Source organism: Triturus cristatus, chromosome 4_1 (assembly GCF_964204655.1).
Source record: "Triturus cristatus chromosome 4_1, aTriCri1.1, whole genome shotgun sequence".
Lineage (NCBI taxonomy): Eukaryota > Metazoa > Chordata > Amphibia > Caudata > Salamandridae > Triturus > Triturus cristatus.
This window is the reverse complement of record NC_140585.1, coordinates 760,615,739-760,640,449: the sequence shown is the minus strand read 5'-3', so window position 1 is coordinate 760,640,449 and position 24,711 is coordinate 760,615,739. Positions and strand designations below refer to the sequence as shown.

The following is a 24,711-nucleotide window of genomic DNA, read 5'->3' as shown; positions in this document are numbered from 1 at the left end:
AAAGCTGTTGGAAGCCCGGCACTCGGCTCCGAATCTCTACCATTCTCAGTGGAGAGGAAGGTCCCGAGAATGGTTGCATTTGAAATCTTTGGGACATTTAGGTAAACACAAGAAGTCAAAAAGCATAGGCGTTCTTCGACTTCATTCTCTCTGTCGGCTGAAGGGACGAGGGACACAGAGTGTCGTCACTCTAGGCCTCCATCCCCGGGGCCTCTTTCTGAGAACTCCACACCCCCCACTCTTCCGGGAACCAAAGCATCTCCTGCCCAATTGGGACAATTTTATGAGGCCTTGCACTTCATCTTTGGGCAGTCCGGCTCCGCTGGTGTGCTTTTGGGCCTTTGACTCCAGAGGCTCTGACCCCGGAGGGCCCCTTGTGGATTCATGATTGGATCTGAATAGTCATCGGTCGTTCCACCTCAACCTTATCCGACGTCGATCCCAGCAATGATGCTACCGATGCAACCACATCTCCGGTCAGCGTCAATCCCATCCTCATCCCGGACTTGGACACAGAGCCAGGCCGACATCAGTTTCGACGCCGGAGGGGACGTTTGTCCCCGTGTCCATCCGCGATATTGATTTTGTACCGGGTGGTGGTGAAGAGGACTGGGAGGGGCCGCTGGACACTTTAATGGACCAGCTTGAAGACCCCATGGACTGGCAGATAGACCTGGGTGAGGCAAGTGAGTTGGACACTTCCACTGACACTGGCTTGCTTTCTCTGCGACGGAGGAGGGGGCATTTTACACAATGGTGATAAGAAGGGCAGCCAAGGTCCTTGACCTGGAGCTCCCTTTGGTGGCAGTCAGGACTAACCTCCTGACAGAGGTGAATCAGCCTGCAGCTTCTACCTCCAAACCTCTTTTGCCTTTTAATGAAGCCCTCATGGATGTCCTTTTGGGCACTTGGTTCAGGCCCAGCACAGGGGCTCCTGTAGACAGGACAATCGCCAGCCACCATTGCCCTGCTCCAGGCGACCCAGCGTTCCTTAACCAACATCCTTCCCCTGAGAGCTTGGTTGTCCAAGCCTCATCTTCCAATGGCGCATTCCCTTCTGCTCTACCGATAGAAGGATTCCAAGAAGGTGGATCATCTTGAGAAGAAGATGTTTTCTTCCTCCAGCTTGGCATTGCGGTCAGTCAATACCGCTGGCATCTTGGGCCTATACTCCCATACAATCTGGGATACAGTTGCGCAGGTGCTGCCTCAGTGGAGTGTCCAGAGGAGGCCTGGGCCATTCTCTCCCAGGAAGTTGCGGAGAAAATCACCAGTCGTTGTGGGCTGGACACCACTGACTCACTGGGCAGAATGGTTGCCTTGTCGGTAGCATTATGTCGCTATGCCTGGTTGAGGACTTCTGGCTTTTCAGGAGATGTCCAATCTACTCTGATGGACATGTCCTTTGATGGCACTCGCCTTTTCGGGGAGAAGACAGACTCAGCACTTGAGCAAATCAAGGATTCTCAGTTTTTGCTAGATCTTTGGGCCTCACGGTTCCAATCCATCCCCCTCATTGTGCTTTTCGTCCTTTACGTGACAACAGAAAGGGCACCCAGCCATATCCTGTCCAGCTCAGCCGTGACTGCAGACGTGGGACCCAGCGTCCTTGTGGGTCAAGGAGCCAGCGGTCAGTCCGGTCCACTCTTTCCCCCTCTGCCACTTCCTCCAAACCCTCCTAGTCCTGCATTTCAGGCCCAGCATCGGCCAGTTGGAGACAGGAATCACCATCACCTCCTCCGCTGGTAGTCATCCACGTCAGTCTGTTGGGTTCTATCTCCCATTGACAACAGGATTCTTAAGGGTATTTTTCACTTGTTTCCTCCAACTCCTTTTATAATGCCCCAACTGGATTTAAATGTGGTCTTGACTTTTCCTATGTGTGCTCCCTTTTAGCATCTTCATACTTGCCCTCTCAGCCTTCTAACCTTTAAGACTGCTTTCCTAATTGCCATCACCTCTGCTCGCAGAGTTAGCAAGCTCAAGGCTCTATCATCCAAGCCTCCCTATCTATCTGTCCATCCAGATTAAGTGGTACTTTGAACAAAAGCATTGTTCCTCCCTTAAATGACCATGCCCTTTCATATGGAACAATCTATTACCGTGCCCACTTTTTATCCGCCCCAGCATTCCACCAAGACAGTGGAGAGACTCCACTGCCTGGACCCAAAACATGCACTGTCTTTCTACCTTGATCGTACAAAAGACTTCCGGGTGGACAATGAACTTTTTATTGGTTATGTGGGTGCCAAGAAAAGATCAGGCAGTGAAGAAAAGGACCATCTCTCCATGGGTTGTCCTCTGCATTAAATTGTGCTACAAATTGGCAAAAAAGGAACCTCCTGTGGGGTTACTGCCCACTCTACTAGAGAAACAGCTTCAACCACTGCATTAGCACGTAGAGTCCCAGCCCTGGATATCTGTCAGGCGGCAACATGGGAATCCCTGCACATGTTTACCAGACTCAACTACTGCCTGTACAGTCAAGTCTGGAGGGATGGGTACTTTGCCTGTTCGATCCTCCAGGACTTTCTTGTTTGATCTTGGTTTGCAGACCCTTCTCTGGGGTTGGTATTGCTGAGATACCTATTCTAAAAGGAAGGAATCTATAACTCGAAATCTCTATTAGATGAGCAAGTTACTTACCTTCAGTAACTATGTATCTTCAGTAGATATGAGACATATCCTAGTTGTAGATTCCATACTGCACCACTTATCCTCCCCACTTTGCAAACTGATTTCTAGGTATATGGACTCCCCTAAAGGGCCTTAGTTTTGACCCACCAGCGATCTGTGTCTTTCATGGCTCTGCGCTTCTGGTGTGGAAAGTCGTGTTAAGAACTGACTTCACCACGCCCGGGAAGCATCTATGTAGGTCCCGTGATGTTATTTCTGGCGCACTCGATGCCGCCGATGGACTGGGAGCCGATCACTTCCACCTAGTGACGTGCAGTGGTACTGCTAATGAAAAATCTCCGAATCCAGACTGATGCCTGAGGGGAATTTTAAAGGTAAGGAATCTACAACTAGAATATGTCTCTAGCAGATATATCGTAACCGATGTTAAGTAACTTGCTTTCAGTACCTTTGGGATAAGACTTGCTACTTAGTGCCGGGACACTCTATTGAGTAGCTGTTGCGCTTTACGAATCTTTAAATAATGATAATGTGTAATTGCTTTTTGTCCTTGAAGAAGAACAGGATGAATAATTATTTTGTGGATTTAGAATAAAGAAGTTCTTTGAATATTGTAAATGTTACAAGTAAAGAATGAGTATGTCTAGTGGTGAAGAAGTGTTAAGGTAGATTAGGGTGTCGTCTAGGTATTGTTGGATGGAGACATATCTTTCCAACAGTTGCATAACTTGGTTGCTATGGGCCCTAATGCAAGCACATAAAATGAGACCCCACTCCGTCAGATAGCTAACCCAAATCCTCAGCAAACCTTGCTACTCTTTAACCATCCTCAGAATTTTTCACACAAGTCTGTCTGTCCCAGGAGGTAACAGCAGTGTACCTTTACTTAAGATTATATATAATTAATGTCACTGCCAGCACATCACATTGTCTTTGATATTCGTGTTCATGATTAGTTAGCATAAAACCATGATAAATACAAGCCCATTATTAAAACATAATTTTACATTCTGGACACAGTCCGAACAGAGTACCCCACCATAGCATGTATGTGCTGAATTTCTAGAATCCTATATGAATGATAATCTGCCTAGGTTTACACTATCGAAAGGTGAGAAGTAAGCCACATTTTTGCTCAGTGTTGACAATGACGCTGTAATGCACAAATATTCTCATTTTCCTCAGTGATACTGTAAATTTCACGTTTGCCAATGCTGGTTAACCTTTTGTGGTGTTCTTTATTGCTTTTTCTTTGTGTAGGTGAAACTACCTGTTTTTCACCAACATTCTGCATATTTTAGAAGAAGTGTAATGTTTGGTAACACAATAGTTGTGTTGTGTGACAGCCTCTCCTCAGACAACTCATTTTTTGTTGCTCACTTCCAAGACAACCGAAGTCCTTTCTCTTGACACTTCTGAGAGCTTCCCTTACTCGTTGCTGTTTGTATCTGAAAAATTCTGTGCTTAATGAGAAGGAAAAGACAAGGTCTTCACTATAGTCAGTGTGAGGGTGAAACTGTTACTTTAATTATGGCTCCCCCTCAACCTCTACTCAACGTATTGTGATCCTGGACATGTTATTCAATTTAACTTAGCTACAAGCACTGCTAAACTCTTGGCTCCTAAGAGGCATATATAAAGTGTCTTTTAGTCCCCCTGACTATTGGTTGGCTTCATTGTAACCCTTTTGTTTCCTTTTCATTGAAAAGCACAGTTCTACGCATACAAGCTTTACTTCATCTTCATATTTTTGTTTTTTTCCTTGAAGCATAGCCCAGGTACTGTTTCTTAATATCTTCTTATCCCAGCTTCCCATACAAACATTTTGCCTGTACTGTAAAGCTGGTCAGAAGGCAAATTCAATTCTATCTCTTCTTGCTGCTGTATCTCCCTCTTCACACTTCCCAAAGATGCAGGTTTCTATATATATAATATGTGATATTTACTCATAGTAAACTCGATGTACATTACTTGTCGCACAAGACACAAATTATGAGCCTAAGTGCAGAACACACAGTTCTACAAAGAGGTGGTTAAATACAGAAGGCCATCAAGTACTACCCCCACAGATGAGAAGTTATTTGGTTGTATCTATAATGAACTATTCCATCAAATATGGGAAATAATGTTTCACAGTGGCATTGTGAATCAGTAACCCCTCCGTGGCTCAATGTTTTCCATTCTACCAGATCATGGGCATCTTCACTGAAGCTTCTCAAAAAAATCAAAACATGCATCTCTGAATTTTGGCCCAAAACTGTCCCTAAAGAGGTGAGGCACCAATAATCCTCACCCTCACGTCCCAATGTTTTAAGTTTTATCACACAATGGGTGTGTTTTTCCCTGAGCTTCTTAACATAAAAGCAAATACACCAACTATACATATGTTTTGAGAAAATTATGTCCATTTAATTATTTCAATGAATGCTCAATATTTTGGTTCGAATAATCCTAGCATGAGGCATATTTGCTAGCTTTGAGCATTTTATACTTTTTGTGAGCCTCCCATATAACAAAGGTTGTGTGCTTTAGGGCATCCCACACACTACTCATGTGTGACCTTCCACCCACTGTATTAATTTGTAAGCTTCACACACAAACACTGTGTTTCTGGTGTTCATCACTAACACCTCGTCTTTGAGCTTTACACACACCTCATTCTGCATATCTCACTATACCTTATCTATCTCCTGTGAGCATCTCATGTGTGTCTCGCACAGAAGGCTTTTTTCTACATTGGCAAGCATCACTCTTCCACACAAACACTGTACATCTAATTTTTTTAAGCATCCCACACAAGGCTATTTCTTTTTGCAAATTTATCTCATAGGGCATCCTATAATTTTTTGTAAGATAATGCGGTTTGAGTGCACTTTACACTCACATCATCCATCTACAATAACGCTTCTCATAGATTAGACATCAAAAGTTTCTGTTTTGTATTGTATACTTTGCGATGCATTAAGGTTTTCTCCACCTTCCATCCACAGGAATTCAGGCGATAAACTACCAGTGTTTAAAAAACTACTCTTGCTCTCCTTCTTGTGCCCTGCTAAACCAGGGGCTTCCAAAAGGGATCCAACTGGCTTCAATACTCAGACACACAGAATCATATAACATACTTTTAGACTTGTAAGCCTTAGAGTGGTCTTCCCCCAAACATTTTGCATGCTTACCTCCTCTTTTTGCTGATTATTTTTGTTGGCCGTAGGACTCTGAGCACTTTACCACTGCTAACCAGTGCTAAAGTGCATGTGCTTCTCCCCTAAACATAGTGTCATTGGTGTGTACATAATTAGCATATTTAATTTACTTGTAAGTACCTTGTCCAGTGGTATACCATATACCCAGGGCCTGTAAATTAAATGCTACTAGTGGGCCTACCCACACAAGGAGCCCTTTAAACATGTCTCCGGGGGGAGGAGCCAAGATGGCGACCGGAGCAGACGCTTGAGCGCCCGGCTCCGTCGGTCCGTGGCCTCAGACTACTATCCTGATGCTCATCCTTGCCGATTCTCGAGGTGCACCGTGTGCGAAGACGCGCTGACCGCGCTGCTGCTTTCCCGGAGTCTCAACCCGCCCGGATGCCCGTGTTCTGGGTGCTTTTGTCCTCGGCACTGAACCCTGCGCCCTTACGGCCTTTGCCGGCCTCCTGGAGGCTCCGCAGTTGCCGGACCAGCTAGCGCTAACCTGAGCCCCGCGGTCCCGATCTCGCCTTGCACCATGGATCGTTGCCGGATGAGCCCGAGGAGAGACGGCCGGACACCTTCTGCATCCTGTGCCTGACGGGCCGGAGCTGTGGGGTGGGCCCCGGTGCGGTGAGTCTCCTGCCCCGCTCTGAGGACCGAGCTGCGGGGGGCTGCTGCCCCCTTTGCCTATTGCCTAGCCAGCGGCGAGGGGGACCGGCGAGAAGATAAGCGACTGTCGGCCTTTCCTGTTGCGGCGTAGACCTGAGGGGAATTGACCCCTTGCCACGACCCCCCCCTGGCCAGTGCACCGTATAGCGGCAAAACATGGCGTTGAGTGCCTGCTCGCGGCTGGGGGGTGATACTCCGGTCTCGCCCGCTGCCCACTTCGCCCTCCCTCTTCCGGACACCAGCTCCACAGTGCCGTCCCGGATTGCTGCTGATGTTGGGGCCCAGCTTCCGCTGACATGCGGCTCCGTTCTGGCTGTCCTGCGGGACTTTCAACTACAGATGTGCGCTGGCCTGCAGGCGCTGAGTGAGAGGTTTGACCCCATACTGTCGGCTGCGGGCCGTGAGCGCACTGTTTGTCATCCACAGGGCGTAGGTCTCCCGGTGCTCTTGTCCTCTTGCGGGGACGCAGCGGCGGTGTATGATTGTGCTACACTGGTGCCTTCATCTAGCGCTCCCGGCGCCCAGGGTCCACCGCTCTCCACCTCAACTGCGGATACTTTGTCCCCCTGGTCATGGCAGCCTGCTTCATTGTTCCCTGCCTCACCGCGTCCGCGAGGCTATTCTGCTGAGCGATACCTAACGGCTTCGAGGGACCGTCCGCGGTGGCCCACTGCTGCCTTTTTCTGGAACTCCTGTACCTTACTTGCCAGGTTTGGATTTTATGTGGTGCAACGAGGGACCCCAATCGGTGGTCGGCGGCCATTTCGTGATCCTACTTCATCATCCTCTCACAAGCGGCCATCTTGTCTTTGTCTGCTCGGGACATGGGGCCTTCACGCAGGAGCTGGTTTAATCCCAAGCCCGCGATCGGGCCAGGGCTAGACTGACTTCTATCGCTATGGTTATGGACGGGCTGGCCTGGGACTGGGACTGTATGTATGTTTTGCGCGCACTCGTCGCGACTTGTATCCCTTGCTTAAACTGTGGTGCCATGGTATCTTTGCATGCCGTTTTTTGGCGTAGAGGGCTTCCAGTGTGTGGGGGCCATAACTGGCTGATGGTTCGGGGCGCTCGGGTGTCCAGTGGGCTCCTCCCCACCTTCTTTTCTGCTTTCTTCCCTTCTTTACTCTGTTCCTACTTTCTCTCTTCTCTATATTTCGGGTTCATTGGGCGACAGGCACTATGCTGGGGGGGGGGTAGGCCGTAGCCTCCGCATTGGTGTAGGGTGGGGGGGTAATACTCTGTTCTCAATTAGTTCTATGGGCCTTTCTCTTTTATGTCTCTGTGCTCTACTTTCTTCGATTCGGGGTCCGGGTGTGGGGTGGATCGAGTGGGGGCGGCTCTGGAGGGGCGCGTACTTGCTTATGTGACTATCCTGATATATCTCTGCACCGCCTCACTGATTGAGATTTTACTCCCATTGTTGTTCTTACTGATGTTGCTGCTCGCCCGTGTGGTGAAGCTATCTTGCGGACTCGAATCTACTTTGCTCTTATCCTTCATTGACTTTTTTTTTCTCTGATAAAATCATCAAAAAACTTAAAATTAACCTTCACCTCTCCTTCCCCGGGTTTCAAAGATATCTCCAGTATGTAACGTATAACCTGTTGTTAATACTGACCGTTGATGCACGGGGGCTGTAATGTGGGTATCAGTGCTTTACTGTATCGTGGCCGGCCTGACGGTTGTAGGCCCGTATTTGTTCTTTTAAGATGCACGAATAAAGGTTTTTAAAAAAAAACGAAAAAAAAACAAAAAAAAAAACATGTCTCCGACCTGCCACTGCAGTGCCTGTGTGGGCAGTTTTACTGTCATGTCGGTTTGGCATTAAAAACCCCTTTCAAAGCCTTAAACTTCCCTTTTATTACACATAACTCACCTACATGTGTTTTTCACTACTGAGAGGCCTACTCGTCTCTTAGATTAATATTAGGAATTCCTTAATACACTCTTTTAAGCTGTAATTCCTGGTTAGAAATGGGTAGCTGACTCATGTTTTATGTCTTTGGAATGGCAATGACAAATCCTCCTTACTGTTGAGGTTGGATTTAGATTACTATTATAGATATGCCACTTTTAGAAAGTGGACATTTCTATGCTCTTACAGCTCTGTGTGCCTGCAGTCTGTCTCCAATACACTCCAATATTAGTCCAATTGCATTTTGAGGTTTCGGAACAACGCCAAGAGCATTTATTCTTCCTTTTTTCGTCCACCTTTGTTTGCTTGTTGCTTGAAGATGTAAGATTCTAAAACATGATTTTTCACATTTGGTCTAAATACATTGTGAATGTAAATAACAATTTACTTGCAAACGGTGACAACATGCCTGCCTCTATCAATGTTTCACTTCAAAACTATGCAATTGTATTTGTTTAATGGAGCGTACAGCTCTCAGACAATGGGTAATTTGTATAGGGTCACTGGAAAGTCCAAAAGGTTGTCCTTTTTCCCCCCAAGAAATTTGGTGTTTTCTATGTCCCTGACTAAATTGTACACAAATTTCTTTTCCTCTTTTGTGCAAAGGCACTATCTGATAATTTCATGGACCCATTTCTTGCTTTACAACATAATTTGTTATGTTTTAGTAGTACTCTGAACATTCAACTAAGAATACAAAAAAAATATGCTAGTACTGGAGAGACAACATGTTGCTTTCATCCCTATAACAAGTCATAGTACCACTGAAAACAACATTTGTATGCTGAGAGAGCCGGAAGGTGCAAAGGGGCACATAAAGATAACCAAAAGAAAAAACTGGCCTCCTCAAAATATAACGATAAAAGGACAATAACTTGATGGGCCTGGGGATAATTTCACACTTCCCATTTGATTTATATGCCTCATGCAAGGCATTGATAGCCAAAAATCTATACCTCGAGGGCTTGGATATTTTGTTTCAAGTGTTCAATTATGGCAGTAAATTGGATATTTTGCGCAACATTTTCATTCATATATATCTTGCATGCGGTTTAAGAAATTCTCGATTTCAAACAACACAATGTTAACAAGTTAGTAAGTCTGATGTATGAATCCATATCATAACTGAGCAGTATAACCCTCCAGGGATGCTGCTGAATGTATGTGGATACGAGTTCGCAGGCCTATCTTTCACAATGCCTTTATCCAGTGCTACTGAATGTCTCCAACCTGATGTTGAATTCCTCTTTCTAGTGGCAAACGTGATCCTGTAATGTGCCTAACTGAAGTCTCTGAGAGGACCCAACATTGAACCTTCAAACTGCCAAGACTTGCTACAGCTGGTAGACTCTCGTTTTGAGGCAGCAAACAACAAACAAGATGGCAAGCCTGACTTCTAACACAATGGCATCGGCCAGCCTTGTTTTTCTACATACCACAGGCATGGGCTTACCACTAGTGATGTAGTGGGCTATAGAGCAGTGCTGTATACAGGTGCAATAAGCAGGAGCATGCACAATGCAAAGATGCTAATAAAAAACAGCTGTTCAGACAGAGTGTTCGCTGAAGGGAAACATGATTCCTAAACATCTGCTGGCCTGGCATCTTCAAGCCCAGCAAAGCATTGAAAATATGACTGACATCTTTGGACAATCCAGGAAAAAGATGATTGTTCGGCCTGGCCAGAAAAAAAATATTCAGGAACCAAGTCTTGCCACAAGAAATGGAGACAGGGCAGCAGTGTTGTCTGCCTATGCTTTAGTAGTCCCTTGTACAAGGAAAGATAAAAGACCTTATTGAAAGGGATCACAAACCTTTCCACAGAGGATATCTCTGATTTGGCCTGTTCTTCTGGGGGATATATTTCTCAGGTGGTCTGGTAAGTTACATCATTCTTGCTACGCGCCCACTGGGAGATGATACAGGAAGTAAACTTACCCTATCTATAACGCACCAAAGCAGAACTTCAGTAGATTGCTAAAAGCCATAATACCAAATTGCATGGGGCCCAGTGGCCATGGAAAAGGACGAGCAAACGTTTCAAATAAAAGTGTGTCAACAAACCTGTGTATGTTTCACCCACACTCACAGGTGGAGCATCACATGAACACTGTGGGAGGCAACACTACTTCAGCAATGGATCATACCACAGGTTGTCTGGCAAGAATCTGTGTGCACAAAAGGGCTCCAGGGCCTTCCATAGATATCATACACTCGCCTAAAGACCTCAGCGGGTATTTGTACTAACATTCATCTTCTCCCTACTCTCGGGTGATAGTTACAGACCCAACCTTTTTAGAAATTATTACGACAATTGGTGATTTGAAGAAGGATGATTGCACCGACTATCTAATGTTTTTATACATACTATTTTAACTTTGTTTTTGGACAAAAACACCAATCAGTGGTCAAATGCAAACACAGACATTAAACAAGAATTTAAGAGTGTGAGAGTAAGTCCTTGCTGTTGGTGTACCATGAACATAGACTGATTAGCAATGCCAAGCCTTTTTGAAATGACTCCAACCAGTCTATACCAACTGGATTCCATGCACATTTTGGAGACTCAAACATTCTGGGACTTTAGGGTCAGATTTAAGATATCTTGCAGGTCACTGGGCCAGATTTCTGACAGCAGACAGAACAGTCTCTCCTCCAACAGAAGCTCAGTTACTGAATAGACAACCAGTAGTCATATTGCAGTGAAGGAAGATAAAATCTAGAGGCTGGCTCAGAGTAGAACTGTAAATGATGACAACAATGGCAATAGTATAAATGGCATGATTACATTGAAGCCCTGAATCAGGGAGAAGCAAAGTAGAATAATAAGACTTCGATTGAGAAGGATATGTGGGATGCCATGACTTAGTGATTGGAGTAGAGGTTTGTTTTGTTAGGTGTCTGCCTTCCAAACTCTTTCAGTGGTGTTAAAAACAGTCATTGTGGATGTGTTGCAATTTTACAGCACTTACAAGTGCAGGGTAGGAAGTAACTATCCAAACAAACTCAGTCATCCAACGAGAGGTAAGTAACTAAGAGCAATCTTTCAAGTGTTAGCAGCATTTATCCTCCTCCTGAAACATCAGCACTACTGGTATGATCAGACAACCTGATGACCAAGACCCTGATTAAAATACAGGTAAGGACATGTGTGGTAACAACAGCACATGCTTTCTGCACTTGGGCAGAGTGAACTTTAAAGTCATTAACTGATGCCTACCACCCAGAGAGGAACAACATGGTGGTGGACATTCTAAGTCATTCCTCCATTTCCTCAGTTTCTTGCTTGTTGCACATAGACCATGTTTCAGTACTTCTCCCAAGTGTTTGCTCACAGGTTTTGGAGGTGTGGACATGGGAAGTGGTATTACTTTCAGTTAAGAACCAAGGAGACTTCTTTATGCTCTTCCACCCATGTCTCCTAACTACACAGTACTGCAGAGGATACAAGGGGAGGTAGTATTCTTGATGGACTGGCCTCTCCTGGCAGAAGCCAAACCTTTACACTACAAGTTACTATTCCTTCCAATGCCAGTCTTCCTCTTGCTTCGCCTGGAGGTTGCCAGGGCAATATGTCAGTGGATGACTGGCTGAATAAAATAAAATAAAAATAACAATAAAAATGCTGACTTTGTGAGTTCAAAGGTTTCATTACTTGAGCAAATTCAAATTAAACTATATAATTTTTAATCATAATGTGCTATCCAAATTATTACATTTTCTTCCTCTGTAATGACTGCATCTGCCATTTGCTATACTGCAAAGCAAAGTATTTCCTGTGGCACCCATGCTGGCAGTGCCACTGTGTTTTGGACCATGGTTAACATTTCTACCATAAACATTTATGAAAAGGAGTCACAAAATGATTTAGAAAGATCCTGGCAATGAATAAAATCCGTTTTAGTATAAACATTAATAGACAAAATATATCTGAAGGTAAACAGGTGAGCAAACTTTAATCGTGATGGAACTTCAAGGCCCTCCTGATATTCCTTATAAAATGTCTTTAAAAAGATTGGTGAAATAACAAAAACATGCTTGTTTTTAAAATATATGTCATGACTGTGATGACTTTATTGCAGTGTTGGCCCAGGTAAAGCCAACTATTAGCATGCACTAAATGCACACATACACTGTAATAATGGTAATTCCTCTTGGGAGGTGCTCATCTCTCTTACCAATATATTTTTTGTGTTGCAGCTCAACTGGGATGATGTGTGATTTTTTTTCTTCACATATCACTCCTTGATGCCAGTGGTAATAAAATAGCTTAGCTTTACTACACTGACCACAATACATTTGTTGCCTTCTCTTGATGTTTCAATAGTTGACGGATTCAATTTTCTAGACCGCTGATGCCAAGTCAATGTGCCAACCCAAATCAGAAAACCAGTTGTACTGCAATCACAACCCAGTGAGCAATGTTTGCATAAAATGTGTTTCAGGTAATAATCAGTCCCATGAGAGAAGATAAACTCCACAATGGCTGGTCCAAGCCCATCTGCGAAGGGAGGAGGGTTATGCATGGGGCTAGCTACCCCACCATGTAAAAAAGTCCTAGCTACAGACGTTTCAACCAAATGACCAAAAAACACATCCTGGCCTTGGGGAGAGAGGAATCTCCTTCATGGAGAGCTATGACGCTAGAAATCCCTAGAAGCCAAAAAGCCTATCCAGTTGCCTTTGGCCAAGACCATCCCTAGGGAGACATGGAACATGAGGACCATATATGAGACAGGCAAGACAGTCCAAGTGGCAGTTTAGTTGAGCAAATACAACTTTGCCCTGCATGGCAGCAGCAAGGCCAGATGGACACAGTCCAGACAGAAAAGACTGGCTCCAGGAGGAATGCTGCTCTTTTCTGGACATGAGGAAGAGAAGGCCCCACACACTCAGGAAGTAGCACTGATGCTAGCAGCCAACAGAGCTCTATTTGGATAGGAAGCCCATGGTCCCAGACTCCTCACAGCGACCTGCCACACATAAAAAAAGAGGGTGAACATGAATTTTGTCCAGTACTATGCACCTACAAATGACAATATAGAAGAGGAAAAATAAAAGTTTTAGAAAGGGACTCCAGTTTATCCTGGAGAAATGTGTTTAGAGAGACATCACCGTACTGATGGGGGATCTCAATGCCAAGATTGGAAGTGACAACACAAGGTACAAAAAAGCCATTGCAACCGTGACCTTGGCAACATGAACGAAAATGGTGAAAAGCTCATTGATCTCTGTGCCCTGAACAGTCTGGTGATAGGCGTTAGTGTTTTCCCACACAAAAGAATACACAAGGGAACGTGGGTGCCGCCAGACCATTCAACAGAGAATCAGATCGACTATGTCTGCATTGCCAAGAAGTACAGAAGGTCCTTGCAGGATGTTGAGACTGATGAGAGGAGCAGATGTGCCGTCAAACCATCACATTGTTGTGGGAGGCTAAAGCTTTACAAATTAACGTCAGTGATTTAACACCAACCTCCTCAAAGACGCACAAAAGCGGAGTGAATGCTCAGATACCCCTAGTAGCAAGTTTTAAGTCCTTCAAGAACTAGAGAATGACAGAAACCCAGTAGAAAGTCAGTGGGAGAAGATCAAAGAAACAGTGACATCAACCAGCCAGGAGGTACTGGGTCACAAGAAAAATCAACATAAAAAATGGATCTCCACCAAGACTCTCTGCCAAATCCAAGCGAGAAAGAAATAGAAAGCCGCTGTCAACACCAGTTGAACCACAGCAGAGATAGTGAAAGCTCAAGGCAAATACCCCAAAACCCACAAGGAAGCAAAAAGAAGTTTATGAGCAGACAAAGAATGATTCATTGCTGCTCTTGCTACAGAAGTCTGGAAAGCAGCAAACCATGAAAACTAGAAAGAACTCTACGACATAACAAGAAAACTCTCTGGCAGATGCAGAAAGTCAGAAAGACCTGTTAAAGACAACGCTGGCAAGACATGCAGCCAGCTGACAAGGACTTGCCAATCAACTGCTGCAGACCAACTGAAGAAGAAATATGGCAAGCCATCAAACATCTGAGAAATGAGAAGGTAGCAGGACCTGACATCATTCTTGCAGAGACACTGAAGAAAGACATTGAAATATCAGTAGACATGCCTTACCTTATTTTTGGAAGGATCTGGGAAGAGGAAAAGGTACCACTAGACTGTAAGGAGGGATATCTCATCAAGATCCCCATGAACGTTGACCTGAGTAACTGTGCAAACTACAGAGGGATAATTCTTCTATCAACCTCAGGCAAAGTGCTCATCCTGCACAGAATGAAGGAACAAGTCAACCCTTAGTTGCGAGACCAGCAAGCCAGCTTCTGCAAAGATAGATCCTGCAAAGACCAGATTGCAATCCTGCGCATCATCATTGAGCAGTCAATGGAATGGAACTCCTCTCTCTATGTTAACTTAAACGACTATGAGAAGGAATTCAAAACCATGGAAGAGATACCTTTTGGAAACTTCTCCACCACTACGGTGTGCTAGATAAACTCATAAAAGTCATCAGCAACTCTTACGAGGGAATGACATGCAGGATAGTCCATGGAGGACAACTCATAGAAGCCTTCCAGGTAAGGACCAGAGTCTGCCAGCGTTGTTTACTCTTGCCTTTTCTCTTCCTGTTGGTCATAGACTTGATCATGAAGAAATCCATAAGAAGGAGAAGAAATGGGATCCAATGGAAACCTTGGATGCAGCTTGATGGCCTGGACTTTGCAGATGACCTGGCCTTACTCTACTATACCCAACTGCAGATGCAAGAGAAGACTGACAATGTGACAACCACATCAGCAAAAACTGGCCTCAACATCCACAGGGGAAAGCACAAGATTCTGAAGGCTAAGACAGCTAGCACAACTGCCACTATTGAAGGCAATGCACTGGAAGAGGTTAAGGCCTTCACCTACCTGGGCAGTGTCATAGACAAACAGGGAGAAACAGATGTATACGTCTAGGCAAGAATCAGCAAAGAAAGGGCTGCCTTCATTTAGCTAAAGAAGATCTGAAACGTCAAGGACCTAGCAACTGTGACCACCACCAACAAAGTAAAGATCTTCATAAACACCTATCTGTTTTTTTGTGATTTACATCATTCAAATAAGGATCTTCATTATCTATTGTAACATACAAAATAGATCAAGCATTAACTGTTTGTTGGACTTGGCCCTTTTTGCAGGGTCATCCCTCATAGTTTTGCCTTCCTCCTGATATTTTTTCTGACATGGTGTTGGTGGTTTTAGGACTCTGAGCACTTTATCACTGCTGTCCAGTGTAAAGTGTAACCCTGGGTGGGGTTCGTGGAGTTGCACTACAAGGAACTCCGCGAAGTGCAAAAAAACTCCGTTGCACTACGCGGAGCTCCCAGAGCGGCAGAGTACGATAGAAAAATAACATTTGTGGTGATTTCACTGTGCCGGATGCTTGTCCGCACTGTGCAATCATTGCGACTGTCAATATGCACAGTGCAAGAGGTCCCTGCTTTCCTTTTCTGCCGCTCGAGTAGATTTTTACTTGAGCTGCACCTTTCTCAACACGAACGGGCAGTTTCTCAACGTGAAGTGTCGCGAGCATACACGACCAGTTGCAATGAGAAACCTGCCCCCTCCGCATTGAGAAATCTCACTGGGAGGTTGATTTTCTACGCCCACGCATGCCAACTTGATGTTGACGATTGCAAGCGAGGAAAAATCACGCCGAGAGGTTGATTTTTCTCGCTCACAGTCGCCAACTTGACGTTGACAAACGCGAGCGAGGAAAAAACTCAGCTCCACAACGCGAAGCAGAGTTTTTCGCACTCCGTGATCTTCGCATAACACGGAGTGCAGAAAACTCTGCGAACTCCACGAGCGGAGCAGAGTTCACCGCCCAGGGTTAGTAAAGTGCATGTGCTCTCTATAGTAAAACATGTTAAGATTGGTCTACACTTGTTTGGCTAATTTAATTTCCCTGTCAGTCCCCTGTAAAGCGGTGCCCCAGATACCCATGGGCAGTAAATTAAATGCTACTGGTGGGTTTGCAGCGCTGATTGTGCCACCCACAAAGTAGCCTTTCAAACCTGTCTCAGGCCTCTGCCATTGCAGGGCTTGCACGTGCAGTTTACTTCCACTGTGAGGTGACACATAAAGTGGGTGCCACGTCTGTGACTCTCCTTTTACTACATATCAGTCACCCCTAAGCTAGGGCCTAGCAAGCCCTATTGGCAGGGTGCATTGTAGGTACAAGGTAGGACATGTGCCTTAACTGTGTGGCATGTCCTGATAGTGACAAACAGCCATTTTGGTGTCTCACTACTATGAGGCTGCCCTCTCATAGGAATGCATTGGGGATTCCCTGATAAATGTTTCAGTGGTAATTCCTGACCTGAGAGGATTAGAGTGGTCAAGTTTGGTATGTTTGGAATGGTCGTAATAAATGCTGCGCTATGGCGTGCGCAGATTTATTATCACTATTTTACAAATGCCACCTTTAGAAGTGGGCATTTCTGTGTGCTATGTGTCTTTGTGCCTGCCTGATGTGTATCGCATGTCTTGCTCTGGAGTGACAGGGGCTGGGAGGTCAGCGCTAGGCTGAATAAGCTGATCTGCATTTGGAGTGGTGGGAAGAGTAGCACCTGGGACTGAATAGGACTGTGCCTGCCTTCCACAATGCTGGCTCTGCCCCCCTGTGGTGTGTCTGGGGCCAGAGCCTACACTGACAAAGGGGGTGGTGGTGCACCTTTAGAGAAAGGTGTGAATGCCCACTGAAATAGTTTGGACCGGGCACAGAGCCCTGGGCCAGGGGGAGAACAAATACATTGGGGGCATAAGTATTGGGGCTGTGACCCCATGAAAGGGTGATGATAGTGCTCATTAACATTATGGATGGAGGCTGAAGTGCTGCCAGAGGAAGGCTGGAAGCCAGGAGGTACTTCTGCCAGAGACTACCTGCTGCCTGCTGGGGAGCTGGGAGGACTGCCCCCCTGCTAGGGGCCCTTTGTGCTGGCCTGCCTGGGCCCTGTCCTCTGCCCATGCCAATTCCTGAGGAGGAGCGCTGCCTGCTCCCTGGCTGTGCCTGGAAGTGCGATGCAGGCTGAGTGCTGTGTTTCCCCCTCCCTCTGTGAGGAGGTGTCCGTCGACACGGCGCGAGGAGCACCCCTATCCTTTCTGTGCTGCAAGTTGCAGTGACTACACCCCAGAAGCGTGTGGGGCATCATCCAGTTTTTTTGGGCGGCTCATGGATTTGCAGATCGACGGAGACTTTGCTCCGTATCTGGGCCTGCAAATGGGGAAGTCAGGCAGGACGAGCCTGACCGGGGGCGGGGCTGGCCAGACGAGGGAAACCAGGCGGAGGTGCAGCCTGCTTGTGGGCGGGGAGCCCGTATCCACAAGGAGAGCCCCGCGTGTTGCCGGAGCCTGCTCATGGGCAAGGCCAGTATCTTGACAAGGGACCGGAGCCTCGTGGACTCCTAGTGCAGGACAGAGGGTCGGCACCCCAGGACAGGACCGAGGCGACCCCCGTGAAGAACCCCGCAGGCACGCTATGCCGGTCAAAGAGACCAGAAGTCAGGCTGAGGACGCCTGGTTGTAGGCGGGGCTCCCAATAGGCAGCGGAGAGCCCGGTGTGTGGCCAAATGGTGGAGACTGAGCGCAGAGGAGCCGGCCAGCACTGCCGCTCCTGAAACGCCCGACCTCAGTGCATCCAACGCTGTCCTTCTCTCCAAGGAAGGGAAGGCATGAGTCTTCACCGGCGCAGAGCAGGGCGAGGTCCATTGACAGCTGGGGAGGAATGACATGGCCAGACAGGCAGAGCCTAGAGACTGGGGGTAGGTCTCCCTTGTATTATTACATGCCATGTGAGTGTCCAGCAGCTGCGCCACACACCTACGGGGCTGCCGCGGACATTCCTCAGGCAGAGGGGACTGAGTGAAATCTCCCTGCCCCCGGGGGATGCATCTTTCCGGATTCACTCCATTGCCCCCTTTTTCAATGTCCAGGAGGGTAGGACATCGTAGCATGGTAGGGACAGGGTAACGATTGCCCAGGGTGAGTGTGCCTACCAGAGGAGGGTGGAGGGGGTCTGGTCACCCGAGCAAGCAAGGAGTAGTTGATCCACCAGGTGTCATTGTACTGGGGGCAACGTATCCGTAATTGTCCTGGTGCCATGCAGAGAGATATATTGTAAGGGTGATGGTATGTTATGTGCACCCTAATAATCTTTATGATGTGTGCACTTCACCAGTGTTGGGGTCATTAATAATGTTACCTGAGGATGAGGGGCCTGATCTGCAGAAGGTAATAGGCTCTCCTAGGAAATGCTATGATGGTTACATCTAATGCTTCTTACAAGGGTATGCTGATAATTAGGATGTATATCTAACCTGTTAATGCCATTAGGTCATGTGTGCACCTACGAAGTGCGCATGGTGTTAGTGGGGCTAATTCAGAGTTTATCCCTAATGTGATGATGCATAATGTGGTTTATGCCTAATGCGATGATGCATAATGTGGTTTATGCCTATTTGTGATGATGCATAATGTGTTTATGCTAAGTGTGCCTCGACCAGTAGTTACTGGTTGTTTTATCTTTTACTACCGGTTCTGGTGGTTCTGACAGTGGCCCAATTGGCCCTGTCCTGTATATAAGCCCCTGTAAAGTTACACCTAAGTGCCAGATGGCACAGTGTATATTTGTGATTTTGTTCTAATGTGTTTCTGGATAATACAAAGGCTATTTTTGATATAACCTTGTGTGGAGTTTCTTTTGTGGTGTGCCTAGTGTGTCGCTATTGTGTGAGTGTGTTGGACAAACGCTTTACACATTGCCTCTGGGATAAGCCTGACTGCCAAGCTACCAAGGGGGTGAGCAGAGGTTATCTTCAGTGTGTAACTCCCTTGCCCTGACTAGAGTGGTGGTTTCTGCCTGGCTTAGGAGCTTACCCTAGCCAACTAGAAATCCCAATTCTAACACTGTTTAACAGAGGCTACATCCAATGAATATGAAAAACGACCAGGAGATATAAAATCATCTAAAGACACTTACAAAACATAGAGAATTTGTGTCATTTCTGTTGGATCCATAATCTGACAAGGAACCTTTTCCCAAACAATGCTGTCCAGCAAAGGAAATGCAGTGATGTTCACAGCTTAATAATGTCGACATGCTCTGTGAGAAGAAGAATGAGACTGCAGTTCCTAAACCACAGGAGATAAAACTGTTTAAGTGGGAATATAGCTCCCAAGTTTCAAGAGCAAAACTGTAATTGGCATCCCAAACCACATTATTAGAAAAAATACTTTAGTAACTATCAAATATAGCATCTACCACAAATCGAACATCAAATAGTAAGCCACCTGCAATATTGATTATTTGTAGAATGGTTTATGTCTCTTAGTTCAAACTCTGCATCAGAGTCATTCTCATACACCACAACCTCTTGTAAAGGTAACATTTCAATCAATGTTGGTTCGTTGGTGGTTCATGGTAAGCCACAGTAGTAGTAGTTTTAACTCTAGAGATTGCTGAAATCACAAAATCAGGGCCATCCTTTACTTGGTGTAAAGTTGTAGAAACAACAGGCACCACAGTGCCCTGAATGGGGCTTAGGATTTTAGCATGGCTGTACTCTTTTTGGTATAGCTCTTGCAGCGTAGAGAAATGATCTGCGGTATTACTCCTGAGGCACTTTAGTGTCAGTGATGGTCTGCTGAACAGAATCGGCCACATAATGCTTTTTAATGTGTTTGATGTACACCTTTCTAGTTTACTTTGAGCCAGGATATGGAGGCACGGTTACTGTTTTGAGTGCCTTTTACTGCAACAGGTTGTCTGTAAGATTTCCCCAAAACTATCGAGGTTCTTTTGCTGCACAATCTCTCTTTGGGAAGTCGCCTGTCAGCAGCTTTAAGAATATTATCTTCACCATTGACAGATTCACTGTGCTTCACATTAGAATATTATGTTCTGACTTCTTGTGCATTCTGCAACAAATTTAAATGCACCAATGGGTCAAGAAAGGTTGACTCTGTCACCTTTCATTGGACATCAAATGCAGGCACATACATTAGTACTCCAAAGAGTATATTTTAGATGTGGTGTGCCCACCTAATACTCCATCTAGGTAAGTTATTTATTACTCTATGGACTCCATAAATATAATGCAGCCAGCTCAATCCTGTATCCAATATCGTAGTTAAAGCTTGTTTAATCATACCTTTGGTAAATTCTATGATTGTGTTCGATTCCAGTAGAAAAGAATGCAAATGTAGCAGTTTTACTCCCAGAGGAGACATTTCATGCCTGAACGCCTTATTGGCGAACGCAGGATCATTGTCTGAATGAAAGATTTGAACTGCTCCCATTGCCACTATGCAATGCAAGTCTTTTGTAAGAGCTCAAGAAGTGGACGTTGTTTGTGGAGGTTGCTATGCAGCTGCACCGCCGGTGCAGGGAAATAACGTCAAAGTCAAGCCTACCTGTGCCCGTCCGCACCTGGACACACCCAGCGCCCAGACCCCTGGCTCTCCCACCACCCTAAGATATACCTCTGTTGTAAATTGAAACAACGATGTGATTAAGCATTTACTAAAGACATTAATTCCCCTTTTATAGATCGTGTTTTCTCTGTTATGTTGGCCGAAGCTTGGACTCCATTTTGTATTGTCATGCTTCCACGTGTTCCCCACGAGAAGAGTCCAACCTCTGTGTTAGTTGCTCTTGTAATCTGCCTAGTAACAGTCTATAAATAGCTCCTTTGTCCATCTGGCACATGCCCAGACTTGACCACATCTGTTATCAGTTAGCCTTGCTTGACCATGTTTTCGCGGGCTCAAGGAGTGCGTTAGCTCCGCCCACATATTGATTCAGTATCGAAAATGACCATAAATGGTAATGTTCTTCGGCCTCATGTTGTATCCACCCACTTATGAGCCCCTCTACTGTGTATAAAAGGGGACCATGTACGAAGGTTCTTTGTGCTACTCTATGCAATACTGAAGAGTGTTGTGTGGATTGTAGGACCACCCTTAAGGGTTAATAAATGCTGTCTTTGTACTTTGCAGTTTCCGTGCCAACTTCCTTGTAGATTCCATTACAGGAGAGCGAACCCTTGTGTCCTGCGGGCCTAGCTGGGGCCTGTATTCATCAATTGGCGCCCGTCACGTGGGGCTCATCGGCGACTCGGATGCTCGAAGGACTGGTCGCGACGAAGGTGAGGAATTGGGCCGGGGACGTGATCACTGCCAGCGGCGTCTTAGCCCTGGCATCCCGAGGTTTTTCTTCCTTCCCTTCCGAGCTGACCGTCTGGGTGGCGCCGGTCCTCGACTGAGACCTCTTCTGTCGGTCTGGCCGTGAAAGCCGTTTGGGCGATTGTGGAGCTTGGCAGTTGGAATCTGGACTCTTGATTGGTAAGAACCGGTGTACGGTACTTGCTCCGAGTTTTTGAAGCCTGATCTGGCTATTTGAGTTTGATTTGGGATGACTAGTCATATTTTGTATTTGTCTTTGTGAACATATATGCGTTGCAACACATATAGGCAGGTAATGTGGAGAGATTTCTCCGGAGCTGTGTAACTTTGAACGGCGCAACGATTAAGTGCCATTTTTCTATAATATTGCATATTTTGCATTATTTCTGAGCATGCCTGCTTTCAGCGCACTCCGTAAGTGGTGTTGCTGTTTTGGGAACCGGTTGAACCTCGAGGAATCTGCTCCAGCTCCCCCAGAGGGGACTCCTAATAGGGATATGTATGTGAAGCATGGTCTTTCTTCCATAATGTACAGCACAGTATGGAGGAAATATACAAAAAAAGATCCTGAGTTGCGATGGCCTTTGTATGGATCGTTTGATATACGTAAGATTGAGTATGTGGAACAGTGTATGTGTAAGCGGCGTGCTCGTCAGGATATGTTTGAGTGTGTACGGTGTGGGTGAAGGAGGTGCGTGAGCGAGAGAAGCGTGAGAAAGCGCTGTTTGATAAAGAACAACGGAAGAATGATCATGTGCGAGCACAGGAAGCGAAGCGTCGGGAGGACAGAGAGCAGACGGACAGGCAAGAGAAGGAGCGTAGGCTACAAGTTTCGGGTCAATACGCTGTTCGGCAGCCACTTTATCCTGTCCTTAATAATCTTGATGATGATTTTTATTTACTAGATCGTTCTCCGCCCCCTTATGTCGGCGCATCTGCTCCAAGGCCGCAAGATTCTGTCCCGGGTCCGGGTAAGGTAGATACGCGGTCCATGTTATCAGCCGAACAAATGGCTGAGCTTCGGCAACTTTCCTTCCGTGCACTTAAAGGCAAGATATCCATAGAGGAATTATTCCATACTTGGGGGCCGTGGCAGGAGAGAGATAAATTGTATTTTCTGGGTCATTTCGCGGAGGAAGTGATTGATGCTTTCCGGAAACGTTCTGGTATTTTTGAGCCCGACGAAGTGTCATTGGATGCTAAAGCATTGCGTAATGGTGTTTTCTCTTTTTCTAAGGCTCCAGATACGGCTCGGCGGCTGTTCGCCTTGCGGGACGAGGTGCTGGTCTTTAAAGAGAAAGCGCGCCAGCGAGCAGGGGAGGAGAAGCAGTCGGATTCGTGCACAACAGAGGGCCACTCATCCACCTCCCAGTCAGATAAGGATGACATAGTGCATGTTAAACCAATGCGGGAGGCGGCGCCCTTGTATGTTCCTCCTAAAGGAGCGGGGACTAGCTCGGACATTACCTCCGCCGATGCTAAGGGATATTTTGTGTATAATTGGGTTTACACTCCGTGGCATAGGGCTGATGTTATGGCGTTGAAGAATGCGCTGCCCGACCCCCGCAAGAATCCAGCGGCCTTCTATGAAGAAGTTGAGGGGGCCTTGAATTCTTGCGTTATGACTTTAGCAGATATAGATTTGTTCTTTGGGCTTATTCTACCACCAGACATGTGGCGATCTGTGCGAAAGGTAGATGATGTTGCCACTTTTAAGGCCCGATGGTCTGAACTGGAGGATGAGGATAGGGAGAGGAAGCCTGCGCAGAAACCGCCCCAGAATATTTTAGATCTCCCTGCTGCTATTGTGGCGAAGTTGAAGACAATTATCCCCCCTAAAAAGATTGACTGGAATATGTTGGCTGCATGTAAACAGAAAGTTGACGAGTCAGTTGCGGACTTCTTTACGCGCTTTGAGGAGACGTTTCATGATTTTAGTGGACAGTCGCTTACCGACGATACGGGACGCCACCTTTTTGCGGATAAATATGTGGCTAATCTGCTGCCGGCAGTTGCGGCCCGTCTAAAAGCGAGTGAAAGTTCTTGGTCCTCCGCTACACCGACGGCCCTCCTGACTATCGCCCAGTATTATGAGCGTCAGGAGCAAGAAGCAAAGGGCCAGGAGGAAAAGAAGTCGAAAGATTTGAAAACAAAGGTGATGTTGGCGCAAGTCTATGGCCCGCCCCGACGGGGTAGTAATAGAGGTAGGGGAGGAACTTATGGTCCTCCCTCGGGCCGATCTGATCTGAATAGGAACCAATGTGCGTATTGTAAGCAATCGGGTCATTGGGCTAGGGACTGCCCGGTGTTGCATGCATCGCGCCAGGGGCATACCCACGGTGGCCCGCGAGGTAGAGGGGGTTTCTCGAACTTTCGAGGGAACTCTAACGAACAGGCTCGTTTTGACTCTGCTGGGCAGCACCGAGATAGATCAAATGTTTTCGATCGCCAGCATCAGTATCAAGCGTCAGGGATTGACCGGTCGGGGTACCATGACTCTCAGCATGCATAGGAATGCGTTGGATGGGGGTTAGAATCAGTTGAGGTGCCGGTCGATCAGAAGGGCCCTTATGTATCGGCTGAGGTTTTGGGCTCTACTGATCAGTTCCTAGTGGATACAGGAGCGACACGTAGTGCGCTATCTAAGCAATTGGTTCCGGGGGCTCCCCCATCCGGCTTAATGGTCACATCGGTAGGGTTTGACGGTACACTCTCCCGAAGCCCTCTTTCACAGCCCCTCATGTTTAAGGTTGATTCTTTTTCTGCACCCTGTCCGTTTCTGCTTGCCCCGTACACACCGGACAATATTATGGGTCTTGATATGTTAAAGCATTTTAGGGCTACTATCCGCTGCTCCCCTGCTGGTGTGCGGGTAATATTGAATGACAATTACCCCCGATCTGAACGGATGTGTGCAATGTCAGAGGATGCGCTGTTATCTACCCTCCCTCGTGCTTTGTGGGCAACTTCGGACACTGATGTAGGACAAATGGTGATTCCACCGGTCCACATTAGCGTCCAGGAGGGGGCGGTGTTACCACGCCTCCCACAGTACCGTATTTCCCAGGAG

The 24,711-nt window shown here is 46.4% G+C and overlaps 1 protein-coding gene across 1 annotated transcript in view; it reads left to right on the top strand.

The window, feature by feature from the left end:
• The first annotated feature begins 17,279 nt into the window (after window positions 1-17,279).
• The window catches only part of LOC146855500 (uncharacterized), a 49,749-nt gene continuing 42,317 nt past the window's right edge, over window positions 17,280-24,711 (top strand). Inside the window, exons 1-2 of the mRNA XM_085651151.1 lie at window positions 17,280-17,322; window positions 20,158-20,225. Of these exons, the coding sequence (XP_085507277.1) occupies window positions 17,280-17,322; window positions 20,158-20,225 (111 nt within the window). The remainder of the gene's footprint in view (window positions 17,323-20,157; window positions 20,226-24,711) is intronic.